Source organism: Harpia harpyja, chromosome 8 (genome assembly GCF_026419915.1).
Source record: "Harpia harpyja isolate bHarHar1 chromosome 8, bHarHar1 primary haplotype, whole genome shotgun sequence".
Taxonomy (NCBI): domain Eukaryota; kingdom Metazoa; phylum Chordata; class Aves; order Accipitriformes; family Accipitridae; genus Harpia; species Harpia harpyja.
In genome coordinates this window covers 2,143,475-2,160,366 of record NC_068947.1, presented here as the reverse complement: position 1 = coordinate 2,160,366, position 16,892 = coordinate 2,143,475, and the positions used below count along the sequence as shown (strand labels likewise).

Here is a 16,892-nt window from a genome sequence, read left to right as displayed (position 1 = left end):
GGCTCGCAGACTCCAGCCTCCCGCAGGGCAGCTTTCCTGGCAGCATAAATGGGAACTCAGTAGTGATGTGTCAAATATTTATATCAGCAACTTTGGACCTGAACATGTTCCTCCCACATCTCGTGGGGCCTCTTCCCCTGCAAATCACACCAGCCAGCAGTGGAAGACTGTTTGTACTGTGCCTTTCTTTGAATCTTCCCTCCTATTGCGCATCGTTTTTAGGGCATGATTACATTTCTACCTCTCTCTCAGGTAGGAGAGGTTCAGAAAGAGCCACCTAAATCCTGTTCCTCTTAGAAACAGCCCCAAAAGGACAGTGAGCAGCACTACCCGAACTTCAAGGTCAGATGCCAGCAGCACAAGAAGGTCAGCCGTTCTGATAGAAAATACAATTGCCTCTACACCCGCGACTGATTATTTACGTCTGACAGCTCTCTGCTTCGTGACACCGTCAGACACAGCCAGTGTGAAATTTAGCTTCAGTCACCCCAGCCTCTCGTTAGAGCTTTCTCTAATGTGCCACGGCAGAGAGGCCGAGAGCTGAATGCCCCTGAAACTTGAAAGGACCCAATATTAAAGACGACATAACAGCAATGGTTCTTATTTCGTTAAGCAGCAGTGGTGGCCGGTGCTGAGTTCAGCTTCACAGGTACCTCAGCGCCGGGACGGGCTCGGGGCAGCCTGCCTTCACTGCTCCCTCAGAGGGTCAACAGAAACGTGGAAAATGCTTAATGATGGCAGCCCTCTAATTAAGGGAGAGCGGGCTAGGCCTAGAACTAACTTTAATCAAAAGAACTGCCTAATTATCACACACGACTTTACAAATGAGCTCGCTTAAACAGAAAAGAATTTAAGTGAGTGGTTTGAAGGCAAAAACTGTTTACAGAAATCGGTAGAACAGATACCAGCAGACCCAGACTGCCAGTCCTCTGCTGTAACCTCTTTGGTGTGATACACTCATTTTGTGCCTTTCCAAACCTGCTTCTCTCTGTGACCAAAAGACATTCAGGAGAAAAAGGGGGAGTCACTCAGGGATTTTTGACATGCCTGTCCTGGAGGACTGAGACCACAGAGGTTACGGCAGCCACCTTCCAGACCCTGATGGCACAGAACATGAAGGCTGATTTAACTTGTGAAGCTAATAAGAGCGAAGAGAAGTGTCAGGGTAAAGATCACACTGTTGTACGCAGAAATGCTGGTATGGATTTTTAAAGCCGGTTAGAAATTTTCTGTGCAAAGTCCCATTAAAGCAAATGGAAATGGACATCCAGTTCTATACACATCTTTGGAAAAACTCAGCTCTTTTACCTCATATGCTTCCAAACCAGGATTTATGCTCTCTAAAAACAACCAGTAACTCAAATTAGCATAAGACAGGTTGTACTGTACATACAAGATAATTTCATCAAACTATACAGGTAAGAATTTTAAGTTAACTACAGGTACCACTCCTTGTCCTTGAAGGTATTGAACAAATCCACTGGACACCACTTCTTAGGTTTTCTGGTCTGTATCACAGTCTAGTCACATTCATTGCTAAATATTTATAAATGCTAGAGGACTGAGTTGCTACCACTTAAAGAGTTACTGTATATTTATGGAGGTTTGTGTACACAGGGTTTTGCTACACAAAACAGAAGACAGAAACATAAAGCTTTAATAAAAGTGGTTTAGCTAACATTTGCAAAGGCAGAGTACACACGCAAGCAGTCACTGCAACTCAGCTGACACAGGGTAACTCATTAAGCACCAGTAATCCAAATTTGTGGGAGCCCTTGGTTTTCCAGAACGATCCTCTCACTTAAGACATCTCACAGCTGGATTACCAGGTTTGAGCTTTTGATTTTCAGCCACAAACGCACAAACTGTACAGATACTATCTGAAGCTCAATACATACATTTCCCAAACAGGTACTTTATAAGGAGGCTCAGAAGTCAGATACTCACTGATCTGGTTGGTAGATGCACTATAAAAAGCATTTACAGTAGTTGGGCTTGTAAACCACCTGTAGTAAGAGCAAAAGAGAGCGGCTGTCAGTACACTTACACATCTTTATGAATAGAATGAGCAAAGACAAAAAGTGAACGCAGTGGAAGGAAGCACAAATGTTAAAGACCTAGGATACATTAAATATTTCTCCATTTCAACACATGCTGCCTACGCTTTCCAGAACACTGAAATCTGTTGTTTAACGGCTTCAAAGTGCATTTAGTCAACGATCGTTCGACAGGAGCGATTGTTAAGGTTCCTGTTACCTCATCTGTTTTATTTCTAAGTGACCGTTTTGCTCGTGAGGTCTGCCGTGCTGACACAGTGAAGTTCACCCAGCAGAGGCTGCAGCACTGATAGCAGCTGTGAAAACTCTCTTAGGCGTCTTTCAACCGCGTGTGGAGAAACTCCCTCTTGAAATGAGAGGAGAGCATTTTGAAATGAGTGAAGTGGCTTCAGATGCTTTGCTGAACGACTACTTGAACAATTAGGATGATGCCAGCAACACGGGCAGGTGCTTTCTGGGAACCTATATTCAAAATAAACAGCTTCACATTCTGTAGCCTACACAATGAACGTGGCCATCAGTGTGCTCATAAACAAACGGACCTCTTGCAAGGCAAAACAAATTTAAAAAGGAATATTAGTATTTCTTCTCGTAGTTAGATTTCTCATACATACTGGAGGGAAACCTAGATTTGAATAGCAAATAGGATTTATGAATCTCCTTAGCCTAAGCTCATCTATATTGACAGTGGTTTCACCCATGTGCGTGGAAAATCTCAACTGACTTCAGCAAGATCCAAATCCCCTCTGATGAAACTCTGAGTTCAGTGAGTCCAAGTTTTCACTTTATGATTTTATAAGGAAGAACAGAGATAAGAGAAAAGTAATAAAGATGATGAAAATTAGTATTTAATTCATAATAAATTAGAAGCAACTCCAGTAAATGTCCAAACAGGAACATCCTGATGTCTTTAGCAATGCATTACTCAGAAATTTTGTAAAGCCAAATGAACGCAATGCAATTGCTTTGGAAAATTTCTTTCAAAGAGGAGAGACGGGAGCTGCAAAACAAAGAGTAAGACAAAGGAAGATCTATCAGAACATGGAAAATGTGTGATGCGTGTCAGTGACGTTCACATACACTATCTGTGCTTTAAAATAGCACCATCAAATGAATGAGTTATCTGCAGATCCTGACTGTTTTTCTGGCAACTGATGTCCTCACATAAACCAAGCAACAAAGGGGAGAGCTTTAGAATGGCAGCATTCTGTCTTTTATCAATAAATTTATCTGCTTCTCTCATCTTCAAAGCTGAGCAGCTTATTTTACAATGCAGCAACTAGAAAAACTAACCAATGAAAGCACAGGGTGATGTCATGTAAATATCTTCACCATCCGTCGCATTATAGGCTCTAATTGCCATAGATAACTCTGCCTGGTTTGTTTACTAGGAGATTCTGAAGGGGAGGAGCAGGGGGAGGTTTTCTGGTGTGTTTTCTGTTTCCTCTATAATAAAGAAATTAAATTTTAAAGGTAATGTAGTGAGATAATGGAAAATAGGAGAAAGTGCTTACGGTGAGGGGATAAAGAAAAAATTAGGGGGCTTAATTAACTACATTTCAATGTCATGTTTGTTCACAGCAGCAATCAGTCAAACTGTTTTGAAGGATGCAAGCCAGCCACTTGTGCTGCGGAACTTGCTCTCCAGGCTTAGCAGTAGCTCTGGAGGACTCTGTCCCTTTTTTGACAAGGAGACGACCCACCTGAAAGGGACCCATCCGAAACACTCAAGACTTTAATTTCGACGTTACTGTAAGTTTGAACAAAGACACATAGCGTTGTGACTCCCACCTCACCCTGTTGGCTTGTTCTACTTACAGCAGCCTTTCTGTTCTCTCAAACAGCAACTTTTAAGCACGAAAAAGGCTTCCAGGACAACAAATCCTCCCTTCTCGCAAATCCTTCTTAGAGAGAGTGTTTTACAGGGCCTCTCATTTCTAGTCACAGGATCAAGGGCCTGAGACAGATAACAGCTACTTCAAAACAGACTAATGTGCTTTGCGCTTCTCCCCATCCTCCCTGCTGCTGCAGCCAAAGGCCGTGCTTTCAAACCTATGAGCTCGTAGACTCGTAGCTCATAGACCAGCTGCTAAGACTCATCACAACATCCCCATCCTGAGAAGGCTTCTTTCTTCACGATCTCCCACCGCAGTAACAGAGCCCATCCCGTTTCCTGAGCTTAGGATGAGCCAAAGACCGATAGCAGCCTCGATTTTCTCACTGTAAAACTGAACTAAGTTATTTCCAAGTCGCTCTTTCATAATGAGCGCTCAAGAATGACCCCATATGACGTTTGTTACGTTTTTAAGCAGCTAGGAAGAGGAGACTTAGCAGCTGTACCGAGGAGCGAGGAAGAACAAGAGTTCTCTAGTGACGAGCAGAGTATACTGCTGAATTTCATACTTGATGTTCAGACACTCGGCAAGGAGCATATTTACACTCCAGCATTTTGTTGTACCATTCTGAGCCGCTCGCAGAAAGATTTAGGAAGCATTTTCCACAAAAGAGCAGAAATAACCGAGACTGCTTCTATTCAGACTAGCAGAACTTCACCTCTCATATGTCATCCTCTTTCAGTAAGCTCCTGGAAATGACTGAACCTTCAGTGACAGACCTTAACTAATAACACATCAAATTACTATATGAAGGTCTGTAATAAATAGCTGTCGCTGATAAATTTTAAGGCGAAGCAAAATTTGAAATAGGTCTCTCATTCCTGTTTGAAGTCAGGTTGCCTGGGCATTTGCTCTAGGTCTGGTTACAATTTCAGCGCATTTGATCTGTTAGCTAAAGGACAGAAAAAAAAAAAAAGACAGGCATAACAAACTCTAAGCTCTTACTAATTACAAACTAAATAAAAAAAAAAAATCCAGAATTGTTTACGCTGTTTCCATTTGCTATTAGCATGTGGAAAAGGGACAGCTTTGAATGATGTCCTGTAACATTACCTACCAACTCCTGCAGCAGCCAAAACCCAATGCTGCAGACCTGACACTTGTATGTTTGAGATTTCTCTTGTAGAAATAAAATCTGAAACCTGCACTGAGACAGCAAGTGGGGCAGACACTCTCTTAGGTCTGTGTTTCTTTAGGCTACAGTTTTCTCCATGATATCTTCCTTTCTGAGTTAAGAGTATAGTGTGCTGCACTGCCAGTCATGAAGAGGGGTGACTGGAACATTTGCAATACAGGGAAAACTTATTAATTAATTTAATTCTCTGTAAAGCACAAACTGAATTTGCAATTTGTTCTCTCAACTTTTTGAGTTAGAAGAAATCACTCAGGTGGTGCAGAATTTGATGTTCAACATCCCAAGTAAGAATTAAAAAAAAAAAAAATCATATAAGAAAATGAACTTGTGAATGTAAAACGCACTTAAGCTGGTTAGAAGTGAAAGGCTGTACAAACCTGCTAATGAAGCTGGAATCTGGAAAATCTCTTCCCAAGAAAGGACTATAAAGAAAAACTTCTAAGGGGAGGCAATCTTCAAGGTGACTTTCCAAAGGGTATTTCCTATTCTCATTGTTAGTCTGTTTTATACATTTTCCCGTGTAGAAAACAGAGGATTAGCCTCCCAGGTCAGGCTGCCATCTGTGTCCCCTGGGGCTGGGCAAGAAATTGGGATGGTAAGGCTGGGCCCAGCCTCCAGTGCCACATTGCTGCTTAAAATGAGTTTCGAAGACCAGGAGAAGGCTCCAGGAGGCTCCTTTCCAGCCTCTCCTCTCCAGGGCAGGTCCACCCACAGGATTTCTGAGCTCTCCAGCAGCATCTCTCCAGCAAACCACAGCCTGCCCAGTGTCTTTCACAGCTGTTTTTCCCTGTTTGCAGAAGGAGCTTTTACACTGTCCTTAATGGCATCCAACCTCCCAGGGCTGCCCTCCCCTGCGGTGAACCAAGAGCCAGGGCTTATGAAAAACAGTGTGTGGTCAAGAAACTGTAATAGGTCCTGGAGGACACTCGGGAATCTTCTTGTAGTACACCTCCTCTGCGTCCTCTTATAGGGATACTAGACGCCTGCATCTCCAGCACTGAAAGTTGAGTGAAAAGTGAAGAGAGATTTGGCCAGGTCTAAAAATCTTAGAGGAGGTGTCCTGATTTCAAAGGAGAAAGATTAATAATAATGAAGTGGTACACCCAAGAAGTCCTCTGGTGCCTTGCTCCTTGCGAGTATGATATCAGGGTTAAGAAGGATAGATTCAATCACTGTTAAAAAGGTGCGGGCGTGTGTTTATATATACATACACATGTGTATGCGTATTTGTATGCATGAATGTATACGGCTCCGTGGATGAATAAGCAAACGCCACTAAAACCCTGATTCTCCTTTATCATTCCCTTCCACATGGCTATTACTTCCCCACGCGCTGCCTTTCACCTCCCTCTGCTCTAGTCATCTCTCACCTGGGTTATTATAATTGTCTTCACGCCTGGTCCCCTTCATCCCACGCTCAGCCTTTCCAGCCTCACCTCCTCCATCCAGCCCCCTCGATCCAACCCGTGCCGTTTCGTGCATCACGTTCCTCAGCTCCTGCCACAAATCCCTTGCATACATCTCTCTCCCGATACCTGAGCACTTCTTCTCGGTCGATAGAGCCAGCTGTGAAGACGACAGCCATCTCCCCAGCCAGCTGGTAGGATTGCAGCTGGCATCCAAAGCGGGCGTTGAGGACAGCAAGTTGCACCTCCTGGGAGCCTGGCCCCCAGGACCAGCCGAGCAGGCGGCTCCGGCACCCCAACACCTTGTCACATCTTCTGGGTACCGGCTGGGTACATCCCCTCATCTTGGAACCGGCTGGGTACATCCCCTCATCTTGGAACCGGTTGGGTACATCCCCTCATCTTGGTACCGGTTGGGTACATCCCCTCATCTTGGTACCGGTTGGGTACATCCCCTCATCTTGGAACCGGTTGGGTACATCCCCTCATCTTGGTACCGGTTGGGCCGGGTACATCCCCCCATCCATGCCCTGAGCAATGCCTCGCTCCGTGCTCCTTTTTCCCCGTAAGGCAGATAACTGCTAGGGAGGGAGGGAGCAGAAGAAAGGACAAAGGATAACTACTCCTGCTTTGGGGGATTTTTTTCCTCATTTTGGACTTCAAAACTGTTGAATTTCCAGAATAACTTATTTCCCCTTTGATACCCATGTTACCCCTTGCTTTATCAAACTCCTTTGTTTTGTATCTCCCAGCTCCTCTGTCTGTGCCCTGATGGTGTTTCCCTGGTGCTTTGAGTAAGCCATTATTTTGATTTTCTGTTCAGTTAACTATGCTGAGGAAAGTGCGTCCAGTTTGAAATAATATTGCTGAGAAATCTGCACTGTCTGCTAAATGAATATAGCGCTTTACCTTTTGGAGGTAATTTTACTAGCTAGTAACCTATTTCCTTAAACACTCATTTTCTTATTTATCTTTTTCAGTCCACAACTTGGACCATCTTATAATGTCTATCTCTAAATATAAATGCTATGCTAAAAGCTACCGAACTAGAGAAAAGAAGAAATGAAGCAAACAGAAACAAAACCCCAAGGGTAATTCTCTATTAACGCAGTGCCAAGCTTCAGTGTAGACCAAAGACCTGTGGAATTCTATGAAATATAAAAGCTTAAAGAAACAAAAACAGAAAAAGAAAAGAAAGAAAAAAGAGAAGTAAAAGCATCAGAAAGCAGTAGAGTCCAATAGTTAAAATGTGGCAAGTGCTGATATTTTTTAGGGCCAGATTTGACATGCCTCAGACTGGTGGGTGGGCATTATTGGTTATTTACAATAAATTAAATTTATTGTAAATAAATTATTAATTTATAAAATAAAATAAAAAAATTACCAGAGGTGGCAATGACTCTCTGTGCCTTGGTATCCCTCAGCAGACACAGCAAAAGTGGACAGTATGACGCTATTTCAGAGCCCTTCTCCGTCACCAAGCAGGTGCAAAGGCAGAATAATCTCCCAGCGGTAATCCGGTGGGGATTACCCCCAGCCCCGCAGAAGGCAGAGCATATAGCTGTGCTGGCAAAGGTGAGAGACCCAAAATCAAACCGGGATCCCCCAGGCCAGAGCGTGCCCCGCGGGATGACAAGAAACGCAAGACAAAGGTGATGAGCCGGCTGCTGTTAACTGCTCCTTGAATTAAGGTGGCAAAGACAAGCATGAGAAAGTGTTCGATCTTGTAGTGGGCAACTGGGTAAAAACTTCATTTTTTTAAGCATGCCCATGCGACAGTTCTCAGGCCACAGCCCTTGAAGTGTACAGACGGAGATTACCGGCCGATTAATTTCCTTACAGGGGCAATTTCGCGTCGTGCCAAGAACCTACGCGCTCTGCGTTAGCGCTGCCCCGATGCTGGAGATGAGGAGGAGGTTGCTAATCACCATTGCTATGGAGAGGCAAGTGTTATTTCCCTGCTCGCATGGAAGCTGTTGGCCTGAGGAGAACATACTGTCGTGATCTAGCCCTGGCAGCCGGGGCTGCAGGAAAGCCCGTAAAATCATCCCCCGAGATTAACCATCGCAATGTCAGAGAAAGGTGGGACGAGAAGGTAAAATTCACAATTAAAATTAAGCTATAAACAACCCCTCGAAAATATGGGGCCAAATCACAACGCTCTAACCAGGCTTGTCCCCTCTACCTGCCTCACGGACAGCACAGATCCACCCCCGAATTCAGTAGGAATTTCTGGAGCCCTAAGGAAATACCACCACAGGGGCTCAGCAGCAGCACTGATTTCAAAGTCTCTGTGAAGAAGGAGTCATTTTTAAGTAGCATGATTAGGCTAATTAAGTTCTGTTTAGGTTTTAATTTGCATTTTAAGGATTTGATTACCCACCAGTAAGAAAAGAGACTGATTCTCTCATGTATTTTATGACAGTACGTGACACAATCTGCACTCTCGTGTTTACAAATAAATAAAAATAATCTATGTAAATTAAATTACGTTTTATTCCATATCATTGCTATCAACGGCAGGTAACTAACAATGCTGATTGCTATTACTAATAATAACATTATCTCTTACTAATGGTTCCATTCTTAGAAAAAATTATTTCATAAATCCCTGCTGTACCATTCCAAATTCTAACTGTGACCAAGAGACATAATCCATTTTTAACTGCGATTCAATTACCCCTTTTTTCATTAAACTAAGTTTAAGCTGCAAGCATATGACTACTGTGCATTAGAACAGGGATACCTAGCACTTACAAAAAAAATATCCACAGGAGTTTCTGAACAACCGGGGGGTTTGCCCATAGGCTTTTTGTATCATAATACGTAGCTGTGTATATAATTCTATTAAAACATAAATTGTATAAATTAAATAATAGAAATTAAAATATTCTTAGAACATTGTGCGTGTTTCCCTTTGGTCTACTCACTCTGTTTTTGGAACTTCTTTTCTAAGCCAGTAGAAATCAGATTGGGCTGCGTATTTGCGAGTTTGCAACACATTGCCAAAATAGTCACTTTCTGTAAACTTCAGCTGTACGGACAAAGCACAGACATTTTTAAAGCATGTCCAAGGCAACAGAAGATGACATAAAACAATCAGAACTTTTATTTTAACAAGATAATCACCTAATTTTTTAGCCATTATCAAAGCAAGTAAAATTTTCACACTTGGTAGGAAGAACAAGTATTTTGTGAGCTTTGTTAAAAAACAGTGGCTGAACAGATCTACGCAAGGGACTGGAACGTGGGAAAAGCTCTTCCCTGCGCAGAGAGGAGCTGAGGAAATCTGAAGTGCCCAGGGAAGAATTGCAGACTGCACGTTCCTATGGCTATTAAGACAGCTTCTTTTCCAGAAGGAAATAGGTCTACTTTTATTTTTAGAAGTGCATTTCAAAACCACTTTCAAAAACATAACAAAGCCCTCCCTTTTCAGTTTGTTTTGCATTTTATTACAAATACTTCATGCTCTGTGCCCCACAAGGGTTCTGCTGCTGCTTTCTTACTGTTTCTCACATCAAATGTTTACAGACATAGGGCTCCATGCTTCCATAAGCCTCCAAATCTAATAGCAACTAACCATGCAAGAAAAAGTTAATATTTTATAACTCCAGATGATATCCCTGCCGCCAGTTTCAAGCAATCCTAAGACTTGTGAGGAAGTTGCACTTCAGATGTGAACTATGGTTTTGCAACTGTGATTAGCAAACGTTTTTCTCCAGACATTACCACTTATCTGGGCAAATAATTCCATATGCTGAGTGATAAAGTTGGTTGCATCCTCTGTTTCATTACACTGCCTTCACAGCACCATCGCGTCCTACTCGTTCCAGGAACAAGGACTGGGCCGGCAGAGTTGGTTCTTCAAAGTTTTCTCAAGAAATTATGCCTATGTTTAGCGTTTGTTCGTGTTCCCTGGCAAAGATGACTATCACTCTTGTATTTTACCGGTTCAGGATTGAATTTGTGGTTGTACTTTGCCTGTGACTTTCAGTAATACAATTCATCACATGCATGCCACCCTTTGGAAAATGGTAAAATCTATTATTCTTCATCATCTGCCTTCCTGCCTTAGTTAGGCTGAACAGATACTGGGTCAGGAAGGAGTCCCCCCACAGTATCCTTGTCCAGCAGCCAGCACAGTAGGCCTATACATTGGTTATACATGATTATAAGCAACAATCATAAATAAAATTCATAGCCTGGAGAGATGAGGAGAACCTATATAGGATATCATAAATTGTGATATTCTGAGGAAAAATGCATTAGTATTTTTGAAGACCATTACATTGAGGAGAAATGCTTTTGTTTTGTTTCATTTTTATAACTAAATGCAATGACAGTGTATGTTTAACCTTTAAAATCCTTAATAGCAGGAAGGTTCTTGGCACCCAGGAACATTTTACTCCCAGCAGGCCTCGTGGTCATCTCGCTTAGCCACACCAGCATTGACAATTTAGACATGAGAGCTAGCATACTTAATTCAACATCTAAAAATAACCAGGCAAGCAGAACTCCAGATGCGTGCCAAACAAAAGAGGAGCTTTGATTTTAGACAGCAACGAAACAGAGCAAAGAATGGCTGCGATATGTAAAAGAAGAAAGCTGCAAGTCTGACACTTACTGTTTTGATGTCTTCATTAATATATGTGTCATTCATTATAAACTGAGGGTAACCCACTTTTGCCATAACTGCTTTTGCCTTTGAAAAAGAAAAAAAAAAAAGAAAAAAAAGCGTTGGCAGATATAACCATTTCTCAGCATGTGGCTTCCCCCCCCACCCATTTTATTTCCACTTTTTGTCATTATGCCTCTCTGAAGGCATCCTAATTTAACTTCAAACCAACTTGCCTACAAGGTAAACTCGGTGCCGCAAATGAGCTTCGCATCACAACGTGGAGGGTCCACGTTCTGTTGTCAGATTATCACAGTGGGTCTGTTGTTGCCTGCAGAGCTTTTGCAGACTTACAGCAATGTGTTTGAGTGCAAAACCTTAACAGCAGATTTCTCCTACTGGTTTTTGTGTTAATCAGATAGTTAAATATCTGTTTTTACAGTGTTTTCCAAAAGACCCCAGGAAATGGCCCATTTCGCTATAGCACAGTAGCTGGTACACATCCAACTGTTACAATGGATTTGATACACAGATATGGAAGAATCTGGGTCCCAGCAAGTGCGGACTGGTGTGTTTCCACTGAGGGTCACTTCCATTTACACCTGAGGATGGATGCACACTTTTCGGAAGGACACTGTACTTTCCTAAAACCGCAAGGCTAGTCTTTGTTCTGTTCTCCACTTCCACCCCTCTGCAGTCTTTGCCCTCTCCCTACTGTCAGTAAAGGTGTTAAAATAAGACACTTCACTTTTTGTTAACTTTGGGGTTTTCCCTCTTTCAGTCATGACTTGGTCCCAGTGTTTATGCACAATCTGTGTAAACACTCCTGTGTGAAGTGATAGTAGCTGTAGATGAGTATTCCCATTTTGTAAATCATGGCATAAGTATATAAACAGCCTTAGTAATGTCCTCATAAAAACACGAGCAGGCCACCCAGCATCTCTGTGGAAACAACAGGTTTCCAGAAGAAAAGCAGAAGGATACAAATGGATAAGGTGGCATACCAAGAAGTGAAATATGACAAGTCCATAGAATAAATTAAAGCCATAGTGGACTAGGGTAGCACAAAGCTTTCACTTTGTATTTTTTCAGAATGCTGAACCTAATTTCTCCTTAAGTCTTTGGAATTCCCTCCACCCCTCAAAAAACGCTCTTCTGGAAATTTGTTCTTCAAGCTCGGATGTCTAAACTCAAATGAATATTGCAAGATATGAGGTGCAATAAATGGATTGGCCTTTAAACCGACTGCAGCCATACCAACCCTGCATTCTGCTCTCTGCGAGCAGAGCCGGGACCTCTCTGGGGTCCACCGACTTCTATTTCCCTCTTGCTGCAGTGGGTGACTGTTCAAGGGAAGATTCCACCTCCTCCACAATGAAATCCTTGCCCCCTTCTCCCCCTCCACAGTGTCTCAATACAACAGGGCCTCCTATAAGAGTAAGAATTAGAAATATCTGTTCCACGACTGTAAGAAGGAAGCTGATGGAGGACTGCCTCCGTTTAACCAAAATTATTTTGTCTGCTCTTCTACTTTTCAAGAAGAAAGGCCTCTTTGCTTCTTCAAACTCCTTCAATTTCTCAATCTCATTTCCAACCCAAAGTCATAATCCTCCATTTGTGACATCACACTTAATTGTGTTTGAGATAATTAAGATGTCACAAACAGAAGATTACAACTTCAGGTAGGAAATTAGCAGCAGCAGCAGATGATCTCTTAAGCAAGAAAGATCCCATTGTCATGCAAATATACCTAGTGATAAAAAAAAAAAAAAAAAAAAAAATCAATGGAAGACAAATGCTGAAGAGGAAATATGAAATGAGCCAAATTAACTCTCAGCAGAATGTCTTCCCAGTTTTCCAGAAGGTAGAGCAGCCTTTCAAGATATTTTAAATGCCTGGAGGGGGATAAAAAGCGGTGGGGGGGAGCACAATTCATCTGCAAGTTTGTATATAATCAAGAGCATCTATTTTTTTTCCTGGTGGTGTTGTCAGGTCCAGCTGACTGAACTTTGCAAGGAACTGGAAAATTTTCTTTTCCATTTCCAGTGTTTTAATCCTAGTTGAAACTAGTCTAGAGAAAGCAAAGAGCAAAACTCATCAGTTTTAGTTTCTACTATGTCAGCTGCTTAAACAAGTTCAGTGAATCTCAAATGTTCTGCACGTGTTCCAGAGTACCCATCTGAATCACTTACAATAGCCTCTGTGTTGGATCTACTTAATTGAGCCCCTGAGCGTTTTGATTAAAGAGATTTAATTTAAAAACTAACTTATATAATGAAGAGTAAACCCTTTAAGAACAATTTATAGTGCAACCTGCAAAAAATCAAGTGGCTTTTAAAGAAAAAGTAAGGATTAACTGTGTCAGTACAAAGTCATTTCACTAATGATTTAGCCAGTACAACATTGATCAAAAATTGTTGATCTTGTTTTGGCACATAAAAGAATATTTTTGGTTTTGAGCTATATTATATCCTTTAAAAACACTCTTAATTTCTAGACTGTCTTCCAAATAAAAGCAAACAAATTCACACCTCATTGGCTGTAAACGCAGAGGACTATGAAGCCAGCCTAGATCTAGGAGCACTTTGCCGAAAGAAGCAGAGATGAGCCCTGCCCTCAAACCCACGGTGGTAGTTGTCTGGTTGTGACCACAATACGTCCATCTCCACTTCACCGCATGGACATTCTGGGGTCTTTGTGGAATATCTGCCACATCCACCTCAGTCTCTTCTTCCACAGCAGCCCGCTGAGAGCAGCAGCTTGGACCTGCCAGGTTTTGGCCCTATTAGACCCCACTCCTTAACCGAACATCTCTAAGGGTGAGGGTAATTCCTCCAGGCTCCTTAATAGCAGGTCTGACGTAGGCCACCAAATATCGTAGATAATCATATAATATCATAAATAATCATATAATTAATATTTAACATTAATTTTTTTATTTTAGTGACACTTAAACCCTTTACTCTTGTCGTGGCCCTGCTGCATTAGAAAGGAGGATGGGAAGAGTTCTCTCAACCAGACCACCTCAGGAGAGCTGGGCTCACTTGTCAGGTCACACGTACTCTTGCTTTGTGACTTTCACAATTGATGTCGTGAGATTAAGATTTCCAAGCACGAGGAAAAAATGGTCAGACACTACTGAGATATATAAACCCCTAGGAAATAACAGAGTTTGTCTCAAAGAGATTTTTGAAAGTAAACTCAAAGGTAATGCTGTTCCTAGTACTTTGATGTTTTATCAATGGCTAAAGCTGTCTGTATTTTGTGAGATAGATATACATATAAAGGGGAAAAGGTTATTTTATTGCATTTGTTACCAAAAAGTTCTTACCGCAATATGTGTGGTTTAGAAGACTGAGCAAATAAGACAGACAACTATATACTACTCTGTAATGACTAAACTCAAAGGTAGACTTTACTAGCACTGTAATTCTGATGCCGCCTTAAATGTTCCACCAGTCACGTAGGATAACAAAAATTCAGAAAAGTACACACATTGTTACTACACCACCAAGTTACTTTCCTATCAGAAAATGTAAGTACATGTTTAAACCCCATTACAAAGCTTCTAGACCAGCTAAAATGACAAATTAACATCATCCTTTAGGAACCTTTTTGAGAACATCTAGAACAAGAGCTGATGGAGAGCAAACAGGTACAAGGTTGCCACATGCAATCCATGACTCGCTATACAGGTTCTCCCAGAAAAGGAATGCGTCTCAAATTGGTTCTAACGGTATCTATAAGTTCCCTGATGCCGCCAGTGAAGGACACGTGGCTCGGTTTCCTATAGCCAAAGCAAAACCCGTGAGAGGACATCAGAAGCCCTCTCAAGTCCTTGGGAGTCCCTCCAGCTGGGATTCCTCCCAGGGGCTTTGCATCGGGTCCAAGCCTGTCCAGCTGAGCCCAGCACACAGCCCAGCTTATTTACACAACGGACAAGTTAGAAAGCAGGTTTCTGAATTTCCATTTTGGAATTCTCTTGCTTCCTCGGCTATCTTTTCTGTTCACTTGAGTAATATTTAACAGCAGTTTGAAGACTCCTTATTCATGCAGCACAAGAAAGTGGAAAACTCTTCTGTGACTGGATTGCTCTTTGATAATGAAGTCAGTATTTTCCCCTTGATAAGATTAAAAGTATGTTTAAGAGACCAGCCTTCCAGGAGGCATGCACACACATACGGGGAAAGCAAATTAAATGTGACAAATGTACAGGAACCAACCATGTGGTAATTGCACATGAATCCGCGGTAAACGCACCATGCACAACTTTTTATGGTTTAAAAGCTCATCTAATTCCTTTCTCTAATTTGCATATTAAATAACCACGTGCACAGGAAGAAAAGGGGCAATGGGGTATTTCCCCCAGCTATCGTTAAGTACTCAGCCTACCTTAGGCTGTTCGGTAAATTAAGAAAAGTCATCACCGCAGGCTTCCTCTCCTGCCACTGAAAGCAAGAGGCTCTTGCAGGGGGTGACGCAGAGAAGCAGCAGGCTTTAGAGTAAATCGTGATAACTGTTTTCTATCCCAGCAGCCAGAGAGAGCAGGCTCTGAGGCAGAGGACCCGGACTGGGACTACTCCCTCCGCCACCGATCACGCATGGAAGCTTCCCCACTGACTTCAACACAGTCGGGATTTTATCATCGGTGTGTCTTTCTGTCACGATGAGAGCACTGTAAGTTAGTTTACTACAGAGACAAAATGATAAACGACCTTTCACTCTTGACTCAACTTGCCAACGTGGGAACACACACATGCGTTTCAATGCTACAAAGCATGCCAGTTTCCAGTCTAGTCAAATTCTCACTTGACAACCAAACTTGGCACGTGAGCCTTCTGAGAGCCTTTTTTGCCCGTCAGAGTACGCTTTGGATATTTTGTAGGCCTGCTAGCAACACCAAGTACTGACATATTGTACTTACTGTAAAAAAACCAAAACAAAACACATATCTCGCACTTGACAAAGTTTTATGAGTCTGACACAGACCTGTATATCAACTTGACTCACAACAACTTTGTGGAGATCATTTTCAAGCTTCTAAAAATATAAAAAATTAATACAATTACAGTTCACTGAAAAATTAGCATGAAATACATTCTGAAAGCTAAAATCATTCACGGCAAAGTAATGTTCCATTTAATTAAAAAGATTAATTCAGCTTTTATGTACGTGTCTGGTCTTTTCATTTTTCATTGAAAACAGATGATTCAGGAGCCATCTGGTAAAACTGCTGCATAAATATCACTGCATCTATCCAGGTTTTATGTATAGAAAAACTAGGAAAATTAGTGTTGGATCTTGGTAAAACACAGAAAAGTTCCAACACGGGGCTAAAGCCCAGTCCTACAGATATCGGTAGGAAGCGACCCACTGACTTGAGTGGGAGATGGACTGGGCCCACCTTAATGATGTATATTATTTCCTATGCAGGGGCCACATGAAATGTCAGGGATTTGCACATCATCAACTGCAATCAAAAGCGAAGTGGCAACTCAAACACGATCACTTGGCCTGAAATGATCATTTTTCAGAGTACTTGATCTGCAGTGAACTGGCTGTAATCCACACTCCAGAATGTAGCTAATCATCAAACTATTTATTTTTAAACTTTGGCTTTAACTTTCCTCTTATATTTGCATATCACAACAATGCAAACTGTGTAGACTTTTCAAGATTTTCAGAGCTAGTGTTTCATTTAATAACAACTCGCATACCACCACCTCACACTGCACCATAACCCTCCGCTCCATATTTCAAGAATTGTTTTTAATGTTCTAAATT

At 41.9% G+C, this 16,892-nt stretch overlaps 1 protein-coding gene across 2 annotated transcripts in view; it reads right to left on the bottom strand.

The window, feature by feature from the left end:
- The window catches only part of PHEX (phosphate regulating endopeptidase X-linked), a 103,347-nt gene that overhangs the window by 24,974 nt on the left and 61,481 nt on the right, over positions 1–16,892 (bottom strand). For both annotated transcript variants that reach the window (XM_052795010.1, XM_052795011.1), the window contains exons 13-15: positions 11,118–11,195; positions 9,424–9,527; positions 1,948–2,006 (exon numbers count right to left, since the gene is read on the bottom strand). In XM_052795010.1, the coding sequence (XP_052650970.1) occupies positions 1,948–2,006; positions 9,424–9,527; positions 11,118–11,195 (241 nt within the window). The remainder of the gene's footprint in view (positions 1–1,947; positions 2,007–9,423; positions 9,528–11,117; positions 11,196–16,892) is intronic.